This window comes from Crassostrea angulata, chromosome 6, assembly GCF_025612915.1.
Source record: "Crassostrea angulata isolate pt1a10 chromosome 6, ASM2561291v2, whole genome shotgun sequence".
In the NCBI taxonomy this organism is placed as follows: Eukaryota; Metazoa; Mollusca; class Bivalvia; order Ostreida; family Ostreidae; genus Magallana; species Magallana angulata.
The window spans coordinates 39,193,957-39,206,299 of record NC_069116.1 but is presented as its reverse complement, the minus strand read 5'-3'; the positions used below and the strand labels follow the sequence as shown (position 1 = coordinate 39,206,299).

Sequence of the window (12,343 nt, the reverse complement as noted above, 5' to 3'; positions counted from 1 at the left end):
CCACCCTAACTCCAGGGGTCATGAATTTCACAACTTTGAATCTACACTACCTGATGATGCTTCCACACAAGTTTCAGCTTTGCTGGCTGATTAGTTTCTGAGAAGAAGTTTTTAAAAGATTTACTCTATATATTCCTATGTAAAACTTCGACCCCCTATTGTTGCCCCACCCTACCCCCGGGGGTCATGAATTTTACAACTTTGAATCTACACTACCTGAGGATGCTTCCATACAAGTTTCAGCTTTGCTGGCTGATTAGTTTCTAAGAAGAAGATTTGAAAGATTTACTCTATATATTCCTATGTAAAACTTCGCCCCCCCCCCCCATTGTGGCCCCACCCTACCCCTGGGGGTCATGATTTTCACAACTTTGAATCTACACTACCTGAGGATGCTTCCACACAAGTTTCGGCTTTGCTGGCTGATTAGTTTCTGAGAAGAAGATTTTAAAAGATTTACTCTATATATTCCTATGTAAAACTTCGACCCCCCCCCCCATTGTGGCCCCATCCTACCCCTGGGGGTCATGAATTTCACAACTTTGAATCTACACTACCTGAGGATGCTTCCACATAAGTTTCAGCTTTGCTGGCTGATTAGTTTCTGAGAAGAAGATTTTTAAAGATTTACTCTATATATTCCTATGTAAAATGTCGACCCCCTATTGTGGCCCCACCCTACCCCCGGGGGTCATGAATTTCACAACTTTGAATCTACACTACCTGAGGATGCTTCCACACAAGATTCAGCTTTGCTGGCTGATTAGTTTCTGAGAAAAAGATTTTTAAAGATTTACTCTATATATTCCTATGTTAAACTTCGACCCCCCCATTGTGGCCCCACCCTACCCCCGGGGGTCATGAATTTCACAACTTTGAATCTACACTACCTGATGATGCTTCCACACAAGTTTCAGCTTTGCTGGCTGATTAGTTTCTGAGAAGAAGATTTTAAAAGATTTACTCTATATATTCCTATGTAAAACTTCGACATCCCATTGTGGCCCCACCCTACCCCCGGGGGTCATGAATTTCACAACTTTGAATCTACACTACCTGAGGATGCTTCCACACAAGTTTCAGCTTTGCTGGCTGATTAGTTTCTGAGAAGAAGATTTTAAAAGATTTACTCTATATATTCCTATGTAAAACTTCGACCCCCCCATTGTGGCCCCACCCTACCCCTGGGGGTTATGAATTTCACAACTTTGAATCTACACTACCTGAGGATGCTTCCACACAAGTTTCAGCTTTGCTGGCTGATTAGTTTCTGAGAAGAAGATTTTTAAAGATTTACTCTATATATTCCTATGTAAAATGTCGACCCCCTATTGTGGCCCCACCCTACCCCTGGGGGTCATGAATTTCACAACTTTGAATCTACACTACCTGAGGATGCTTCCACACAAGTTTCAGCTTTGCTGGCTGATTAGTTTCTGAGAAGATGATTTTAAAAGATTTACTCTATATATTCCTATGTAAAACTTCGACATCCCATTGTGGCCCCACCCTACCCCCGGGGGTCATGAATTTCACAACTTTGAATCTACACTACCTGAGGATGCTTCCACACAAGTTTCGGCTTTGCTGGCTGATTAGTTTCTGGGAAGAAGATTTTTAAAGATTTACTCTATATATTCCTATGTAAAATGTCGACCCCCTATTGTGGCCCCACCCTACCCCTGGGGGTCATGAATTTCACAACTTTGAATCTACACTACCTGAGGATGCTTCCACACAAGTTTCAGCTTTGCTGGCTGATTAGTTTCTGAGAAGAAGATTTTAAAAGATTTACTCTATATATTCCTATGTAAAACTTCGACATCCCATTGTGGCCCCACCCTACCCCCGGGGGTCATGAATTTCACAACTTTGAATCTACACTACCTGAGGATGTTTCCACACAAGTTTCAGCTTTGCTGGCTGATTAGTTACTGAGAAGAAGATTTTTAAAGATTTACTCTATAGATTCCTATGTAAAACTTCGAACCCCCCCCCCCCCCCATTGTGGCCCAACCTTACCCCCGGGGGTCATGAATTTCAAAACTTTGAATCTACAGTACCTGAGGATGCTTCCACACAAGATTCAGCTTTCCTGGCTTTCTGGTTCTTGAGAAGAAGATTTTTGAAAATTTCTCGAAATTTTTCTTTAATTTCAAATTATCTCCCCTTGAAAACGGGTGGGGCCCTTAATTTTCACAACTTTAAATCCCCTTAGCCTTAGGATGATTTGTGCCAAGTTTGGTTGAAATTGGCCCAGAAGTTCTTGAGAAGATGTTGAAAATGTGAAAAGTTTACGGACAGACGGACGGACAGACGGACGGACAGACGGGCGGACAGACGGACGACAGACAAAATGTGATCAGAATAGCTCACTTGAGCTTTCAGCTCAGGTGAGCTAAAAAATAATCACAAAATTTTCAATAAATCCTAATTATTTCCCCTTAAAATAGGGCGTGCTTCTTTATTTTAACAAACTTTGATCCCCTTTACCCAATGATGCTCTGTGCCAAATTTGGTTGAAATAGGCCAAGTGGTTCAGGAGAAGAAGTCGAAAATTTTACAGACAGACAGACGGACGCCGGACAAAAAGTAATCAGAAAAGCTTACTTGAGCTTTCAGCTCAGGTGAGCTAAAAAGCCTAAACATGTATAGTTAACTTTTGTCTGGTGCTCTTACTATTTCAGTCACAACAAAGTGCTTCGTTTAAATGCTATATGCGACTTTGGCCACAAATTTACGGACTGGTATTATTTTTAAAACACGTTCAATTATTGAGATACAAATTAATATTTTTATTGTAGAATGGGCCATCTCACTACGTTTTTGTTGATTGAAATCGTTTTGTTTTCCATTAGACCTTATTTAGACCTTGACAATAGATCTAATATGGAGCACAGACCCACTCTTTAAAAGAAAAGGCATTGAAGTTATTAAAATGACAATATTTGGAGATTTTGATACGCATACATCAGATTAATAAACCAATATACCCCAAGACTTAGTATTGAACACATTTAAGGTACAAATCGATGTTGTGTTTAATATACATTGTTTTGAATGATTTTATAGAAAAAAACATTACCAGTTTTGTTGACATTTTAAATTTTTCAACATTCTATCTATCTTTAAATAGGCATTTTACACGCCTTATCCACCCATCCTCTTTATGATATTTATGAGAAGTCAAACAAAACATTTGAATACATCTCAATATCATTAATTTCATGCCCACCCCCAATAATCCACCTCAAGGAGGCTGAATGCTCTCTCTCTCTCTCTCTCTCTCTCTCTCTCTCTCTCTCTCTCTCTCTTCTCTCTCTCTCTCTCTCTCTCTCTCTCTCTCTCTCTCTCTCTCTCTCTCTCTCTCTCTCTCTCTCTCTAATCTAAACTAAGAAAGACAACCTTTTTTGAGAGTTGATTTTAATCAACTCTCCTATGCAGTTACTCTGGCAAACCGAAAGGGAAACAGTGTTTGAACCTAAGCACAAATCATCACCGCTGGCAAGTCTTAGTTCTTGAATATAATAGAAAAATTCGATGTAATGTATGCTGAAGCACTGTTTTTCAAGGAAACTTATCTATAAACACTTTGAAAATAGTCAGATTTTATAAAATACGAACAATTTAGATGTTTTTGAAGTCTCATGTATTCCTACGCCAGAGCTTAATATAGTCTCGTTCAACCAAACGCTTGGCTCTCACCGTAAATCTCCGACAAACAGAGAGGCTCTCCTGCTTGTCGGAGATTAACGGAGACAGCTGAGCGTCTGGTTGAACGAGACTGGAGTTCAATATCAATAGTGCTTGGATCCATACAATTTCCTTTCGCCAAATGTTTGTGAAAAGGGCCGTTCAGGAACCTTAATTGGAGCGAAATTGAATTATTGTCTTCCTGTACAAAAATTGATTTGCTTTATGTTCCTTAGAAGAGATTTTCTTCTAACAAAAATTAATGATTTTTTCAAACCTTATTTATCATAAAAATTTAAGTTTTATGCAGACTTACCATACTAACAGGTTTTTACAGCAAAATAAAATTCTGAAAAATACAGCTCATATTGCTTTAAGGATTATTGCTATTATGGTGTACTTACATGCTGCTTAGAACTTCTCTCCTGATACAATGCGTGTATTTTACATTTATGAAAAAGTTACATAGATCCATCTCTGAATCTTTAGATGCCAGGCGAGATAAATAAAAGATAAAATTTGAACTGTAAAATGTATACAGTATGTAAACGCGATTTTACACGAATATTTATTGTATCATACTGTATATTTAAATTGGTTCTTTGACAGTCACATTGATTAATGCATAATAAATTTATTTTATTTTTTTTATTTTTTGAGAGAGAGAGACAGAGAGAGAGAATGTGTTTGACATATGTACATATCCTCTACAATCTGTATTCGTGATTTCAATTAGTATAGAATTAAGGTTAAAGAGAAATGTATGGTTTAATTTGAGAAGGAAAGAAAAAAGGAAAATAACAAAGCAGAGTTTATATTTTCTAGCTGCATATATGATTATCAGCGTGTCATCAGAATATTTTCTAAAGGATTGGACCGAGGCTGCTTTATAATTATAATTGAAGTTTGAATGTTTCATTTCCACCAAAAGAGCAATAACCTTTACTCATACATTGTAGGCGCCCACCACCAAAACCAATGCAGTGTATAACAAAAACCCACAGCCCTACTGTTGAATATGAAATCGACAATTTTTGGATGATTTTTTTATACACTGAGTTTGAGGAGGTTTGCTTCTTACAAAAAAATTTCCATAATATGTGGCACTGAATTCGTAAATGTGTGGCCGCATGGATGTAGGGGAAGGGGGGGGGGGGTCGACAGAGCAAATTAGCCCAATGCAATTGTTTTCTAATTTGGTTCATAAAGATTTGTTGCAGTCATTAGCCAACCCAGGTCCTCATCCCGATTTTCAAACAGGTGTCAGATAATGTTTGCCTTAAAAGACACGCCATTTCATACATGATCTGTCAGAAAGCTATTCTTAGCTTAAAGGTGACAACTGCTGAACAAATATAAACGTTTTTTTCCCGAACAATCTCAGATGAAAGAGAAAACCGGGCGGAAAGATTTGCCGACTGTTCGTGATACTAACTGGAACCAGGAAGTCTTCTATGGGAATTTTTGTAAGCGATTGAGATTGAAAACTTCGTATTTGATTTTTTTTTTTAAATTTAATACATGTATACTAAATAAAATAGCAAATAAATGTCGCCGGGCGCCTCATATTTACGTTTGTCGGAAAACTACTAATAGTTTGTCAAGGATCGGATAGCTTTACACACTTGCATCTAAAGTGGCTGCAAGTTGCTAGTCCTTTCTATATTTTCAATATATATGGTAGACTTTTTGTTCATGATTAGTTCATGATTTAAATAGCTACTAGGAGAGAATTTCATCTTATTGCTTTCAATGGGGAAGTGCATATATTAGAGTTATCTCTCTTTCCAAATGCTTTGGCCAATCAATTGAAATTACAAAATATTCCGATTTTGATTTCATAAATTTTATTTCAACATTTCCACAAAAAAGGGTGATATATAACAATACCATTGTAATCTTAACAAAAAAAGATTTTAAACACATCGTCCATCAAAAAGTTTTTCTCAGAAACATTGATACTTATAAAGGTACCATCAGCAAAGGTACTCGAAACTTCTTGTTACATGTCCATATTTTTGTCCATTTTTTCTGCAATAAAAGTCTGAAATTTCAAATTAATCAGCACCAAAAATCAAGGGTGAGGAGATATTCCAATGAGATTCATACAATATGTTTTAAGATAAATTGCCCTTTGCAGACGAAAAAAAAAAAATAAGAACAAAATATATGTGTATACAATTATGACTAACGGATCATATTTGTACATTTCCACGCACAGGTGTGCGAGTTACATCATTGGCTGAGGTAGGTTAAGGACAGGTCAATCTCATTGTCTGGTCAAGTTCAAGGTCACATTCACTCGGTCACTCAAACGTCATGCCCACCAGTAATAGATAAATGTATACATCATTCTCTGTACTTTGTCAACCCCCCCCCCCCCCCCAAAAAATGCCAGAATTTCCAAATACCAGTTATTTTCAGAAATTTCCGACAGCTTTTGCCTCTTACTTTGCATGGTTTCCATCAAACACATGCAGCTCTAATTTTTATCTTTTATATAGATGTATTACGAGGGAAAACATTTCTTTTTATCTACATAAAAATGTTCTAGATCCAAAATTCATAAATCGAGTTACATCTCATCAAAAGCATCAATGGAAAGAAATATTAGAACTACCCAAAAAAATGTAACATTTAGTTGGCCTGGTAAATGTATTTTTATCGCTGAAATAAAAGGAACAGGTATTCACTGCGAGATATCAAGTCCCATTTGGTACATCTTTAATCTTCTCCCAGACAAAAAAAGCTCGATAAAAAAGGAGCCATCTCCATACAGTAGAATCAAAAATATCAGATCTACGTAAACATACACACTCGATATCAGCCATTCATCTTTCAGAGACACTCAATATGTTTCACAGATAACGGGCCAAAAAAAAAAAAAATAACCCCTCCTTTATATTGAACTTCCTATAGCAAACAGAGCTGATTGTTTATAATATTTGACATTTTATTTGAAAATGAAAAAAAAAAAAACTAAAAATGTTTTTGTACATTTCAAAATTATTTGCCATTTTTGTTGAACTGAATACTAAATGAACTAATAATAACATTTTATTTACACATAAATATGCAGGGGAAAAAAACCAGATCAAATAATTTATGAATGTATGAAATGAAAACCATTTTTTTGAATGCCAACAAAAAAAATGAGTCTGGTATTTCATGATGTAAGCATATGAACCAGCATAAAGCAAAGAGAAATTAAGTTTTCCCTACAAGGGAAAAAGATTGATGAATGTACAGGCATGGATGTGAGACTGAGTATTTTAAACAAAATTATATACAATAAGAGGACATGATTTATCACATGAAAACATTTCAAGAACATACATTTCACTGGCCAGGCATTTTCTCTCCCGACTCTGAGCATTAGAAGAAGAGGAGGGAGATAAAAAAATAACATAACAAATCACAAGGCCATACAGTTAAAAAAAAAAGGGAAAAAATCATGTCAAGGAAAATGCAAGGGAAAAGAGAAATTCATTAAGATTTTAAATTAAACTCTAAAAGTAACATAACAATACTCTAATGGATTCCAGTGACTTGTTCATGCCTCATAATAATGATGATAATGGTGATGGTGGTGATGCTCGTGGAAGTGGTGGTGTTCGTGCTTTTGAACCACTATTTTGTCCCCATCCACCACGTCACACGCGTGTTCACGCTCTATCCACTCCGCGACCTGCTGCATTGCAAGGTCGTGATCTTTGTCTCTGTGGCGATGACGCCGGTGATAATGGGACATTGAATCAGGCACATGCACTGGCAGACTCACTGGGCGAAACCGTCCGTGCTTGTGCGGTGAGGAGCCCTTGTGGTGTCCCTTTGGTGACTTGGTCTCCACCTCCTGGGGGTCAAATGACCTTGACCTTAAATGCTCAGTCTTGACACTGTCCAAATGCTGTTGTTTGATTCTCTGTGACTCGCGCTGGAGGTTATCACATTTCTTGCTGGTTTCCTGACTCTTGGACCGCAAGTGGTCCGCTGCGGTTCGTGCTGATTGTCCAACGCTGTTGTTGAGGTTCTGTGCTGAGGACTGAGGTTTGGCATTGTGCTCAATCCCGGCTAGGTCGAGGTAGTAGTTGCGCCTGTCCTGGCATTCTTTCGCCCGTTCCTCCTGATTATTGGGGTTGGGGTTGTTGTTGGCGGGTGTTGCCGTGCTGGTTTGATTGTTGCATGTCACCACGTTGGTACAGTGAACCCTGTGGCGTCGTTTGTGGTGCGAGTGCTCATGTGTCGTCGTTCCTCGACAGTCACTATGATGTCGTCTACAAATGAATTAAAGAAAATATAACTTAAGTTATACATTTGCAAAAGCAAAACACCCTAAAGTAAAATTGCACTATCTTGAACTCAAGCATTAGGGCAACAGAAAATCTGTAAGATTTCTAAAGGTTCGAGATATTGACGTCAAAATAAAATAAAGAGTGATTGGGACTTCCAAATTACTTCCATAAATTTGAAAAATCAAGATACTGAAGTTCAATGGTAATCTTAACTCAGGCAAGAAATTAAACAAATTCTGCAAAACATAAGGGTGTGTTGTCTGTTGATCAAAGTTAACCATGAAAACCAATATCATTTTGCACTCAATGTACGTACGAAATGATACGCACATTTGATATGAACATCCAACACACCCTTTGTTGTTTTGAAGAAATAACTGATTTGTTTAGGAAAATCATATCATTCATCAATTATCAAGTAAAAAATAAATAATTCTTAATTAAAAAAAATGTCTTTGAAATGTTTACAAAATAACAACAATTCTAAACATCTAAAGCCAAAATGAAAAGAGTCCAATCCTTTTGAAATCAGTATCTTAAAAGGAGTCTTGTGTTCATAAACACAAAAACATTGTCTTCTACACCAAACAATTCTTTTATCAATGCATAAACTTCTTTGAAGCCAGCAAGAAAACCCCAAGTTTGATACACCAGGGTAAAACTAAAGTCAGAACCAAGAACTCTTTATTGTAAAAGATTTTTTTCCTGCTATGAGAGATCTTTGAAATCCTTAATTTATCCCTCTTTGAGCTTCCCAATTTTGGTTTTTGTCTTTGAATAAGTCATAAAACAAATCTCTGATGGATCATATTCAATTTACACAAAGCCACACACTATCTTTGAAGCCAACTAATATCCACACACAAGATTCCTAATTTCTTTCCTTTAAAAGGATGTCATTGTGAAAATTGACTTGACTTCTGTGAGTTTTTCTTCTATCTCCCCTCTTTCTCCTAATGAATAAAGGTAGAATAAAGCACATGTCAGCCTACTGGACCTTTGATTTAACTTTGAAGACCCCAAAATTATTCTCTTTCATTTCTCTTCCTAAACAGTTCTTCCCTTTGAAGGAAGTTCTACCAGTAAATTTCAAGTACAGAACAAGTTTTGATCTTCTCAGATTAAGAACATCTACCAGAAAAGAACTACTGGAAAGATGCTTGGCAATCCCTAACAACTTGAACGAGATGTTGTTAACTGAATCCACTATTACAATTTAATCCGATGAACCTTTTTAAAAAATAGAGCCATTAATGCAAGATTTGGTGAAAAACTAAACTGTACATTGAGTGATCTTTCAATACCAAATAAATATTCAAAGAGGAATTTCCATTTCACCAGGAGTCTGATTTTATATTAAATAAACATTTCACAAAGGAATGTCCATAACACATGTAACAATTTACCAGTGATACATCCATGAAGAACTGATGAGAGAAGATATCTTTTGAGAAAGAAAGAGGGGAAAGGTAAAAATAAAATCATACTGAGGTGATTGTCTGAGATTCAACTACCGGTAGGTCCTTATATAGGGAGTTAGTAAGTTTAACATAAACAGTGGTTTCTGTCTCTGAACACATTTTGAACATGCACACAGAGAAAGACTAATATACCAACTTTGTTGAGAGGGATCTCTTCTTTATCTTGAGTAGTTTTTCACTTTATCAGGTTTATATTACAAATACACTAACATATTTTTTTCATAAAAACATCTAAACTGTACATTATAATGAATTCCTCAATACTTCTACATAGTGTTTTAAGCTAGCTATCATGTCTAAAAATGAAAATGCTTGACAGATTTCCTGGTCACTTCACATGAAAAGATATATAAATCCAAGCGTAATTGTAAAAACATGACAACAATTGTCCCATTTACTCTCTTTCATTAAGGCTAATATGGGTTTTTTTTATCACTGGCAAAAGGAGACAATATATTGCTCCATCCTGAGCTCCAGTATCCTCATCAGTTCAAAGAGTTTTTCTGCCTCAGTAGCTAGTCTGATTGCATTACATGTTTGAACTTCAAACGGAGGCTCACAAATAAAACTTTCTTCCATTGCTGCTTAATTACTCCCAGAAACATTTTCAGATGGCAATTTTATTCATTTATTCTGTGTGATCTCAAAAAATGATGTAGAAATATCACAAGAATAAAAGGATTTTTACACACACTTGGCATGTTTGCTCAAATGAGCCCAACATGTTAAAAGTCCATAGATTCCTCCTCCCCCCTTAAATAAAAAAGAACTCTTTCTTGAATTGTCCTCAATGGAGGCAATATTCTAACGGTGCAGATTAAATGATTCTTGTTTTCAAAAAGAAATATTTTTATAGATTGAAAATAACACTTCTGCCCCCAAGAGCATACACTTTATATTGCAATCTGTGTGAATACCAAGTGAAAGCACTCGAGTGGCAAAAATTTGTTTGCATTTCAATTACACTTTAACATCCAATTTCAATAACTTTCAGTGTGTTTCTTGGTGCGGTGCAGTTTGTCACCACTAATAATAGTTTATATTACCCACAAAATTTTTGAATAATATGTTGTTCAAATCCTGAAATGACTTTAATATGATCTGGAATAAAACCAACAATTACCTGAGCTGTTTCACATGGTTTCTCTCCATGTTTTCCTGAACCAGTTCCACAAGCTGCTGCCTTTCCTGAGAGGTCAGCTGAATTCTCTTGGATCCTGAACACAGAAAATCCTGACTCTGGGCCGTGCAGGGGTTATGACCTTTGACCTGACAGGAGTTCTGACATTGTCCTTTTACCCTTTCTTGTAAGTCACTATTGCACTGCTTGGCAGGCAACTGTACATGAGTGGCTGTCAGGTTATTGTTGAGTTTCGCAAACTCTTTTGATTTAGGAACGTCCTTCACCTTATCACTGTCCTTGACCTTCACCTTATCACTGTCCTTGACCTTCTCCCTTTTGCCCTTGGAGGGAGACTTGTTTTCGGGCAGTTGCGTGTTGTCTTGTCCCACTGTAAGCCTCAGTTTGAGGGTCTTGGTCCCATTGGAAGGGATCTTAATTGACGATCCTACAGCATCATGCAGAGCTTTCAGCAAACTTGACAGGTCCTGAAAACACAGAAAGAAAAGAGCAAAATGAAAGTGACTTCTGTGTAGCAAGAGAAATGCATTTATTATCATACACTGGACAGATCTTGACACCAACACCTGAAAGTGTATGCATTTTTCATTCTTTATATTTCTTTCAGACATTGGACTTTTCACTCATCTGCTGTCAATTAGCTATCTTTATACTGTTCTGTAGCAGGTGAATTTTTCAGTGATCTACCGCTTGCAATGAGAAAGAAAAGGGAGGCACACAAACAACTGTTTTTTTCATTCCCGGCTATCGCATTCTCTCTATTCTCCCTCTTCAGCATGATGCACTGTTATGACAGATGGATATTTGCCCAGAACATGCACTGAGGCATACAAAGTACCCTTTTGATACATTCCTGAGACAAGGGTTAGCTTTATTAAAGTGATATGATACAAATCCCACCAGCGCTTATGTTAAAGAGTATCTTTTTTAATGCTGATAACTGGGAAACCCATTCAATGAGTTGGAATGCAGGGCTCCCATACACTTACTACTTCAAACACATATATTTGGTTTTTACTTTTTTTTTATCCCTTGGCTTATCACAAAAACCTTGTCCAATATCTTGCACTATGTGTAATTAAAATGGTCTGCCATGGTTTCTAAATTATTTGACTGTGTACTTTTATAAATTAGTTTTAATTTTTTATGCGTAAAAAACCTAAAGAATAAAAAAGAAACTTGATAACAGAAAAAGAGGGAAAAAAGAACAATCAAATTCTTTAAACATGTACTCATTGTAGCTCTGGCCTTTGATCACTTAAATCCTCACACATTCATTTGAAAAATAAACCCGTCACTCTATCTCTGAAGCAGCTGTTCCCGTTTCCCCCCTAACTAAACAAGCTGCTATTAAACAGATAATACGTCTCCACCTGTTGACTAAATATACGTATATTTTGTTTTTTATCTTGACAAGCAGAGGGTTTTTGTGCATACAAAAAAAGATCAGAGCAAAAAAATCAACAATTAATCTTTCTTTTTTTTTTTTTTTTTTTTTTTTTGGGGGGGGGGGGGGGGTGTTGTCTAAAGAATATGGTCATAAATTCTATGCAGTTAGTAATTTTGTTACTTATGATACTAGATTAAATTCCTTGTCCATTTGACCTATATTATCACATGAATGGGATAGTCCTGCCCTGCAAAGGTATGACTTACTCTATCATCTTGCATCACTTTAACCCTTTCTAGCATTACACCAAATATTTGAATCATAAAACAAAGTGTGAAGGTTCATG

General features: G+C 36.5%; 1 protein-coding gene across 6 annotated transcripts in view; it reads right to left on the bottom strand.

Moving 5' to 3' along the window:
* Positions 1-5,694: 5,694 nt before the first annotated feature.
* Positions 5,695-12,343, bottom strand: part of LOC128187298 (protein naked cuticle homolog 2-like) — a 39,714-nt gene continuing 33,065 nt past the window's right edge. For all 6 annotated transcript variants that reach the window (XM_052857630.1, XM_052857629.1, XM_052857631.1 and 3 more), the window contains 2 exons: positions 10,590-11,074; positions 5,695-7,967 (listed from right to left, as the gene is read on the bottom strand). In XM_052857630.1, coding sequence (XP_052713590.1) covers positions 7,247-7,967; positions 10,590-11,074 — 1,206 coding nt within the window. In that variant the 3' untranslated portion in view covers positions 5,695-7,246. The remainder of the gene's footprint in view (positions 7,968-10,589; positions 11,075-12,343) is intronic.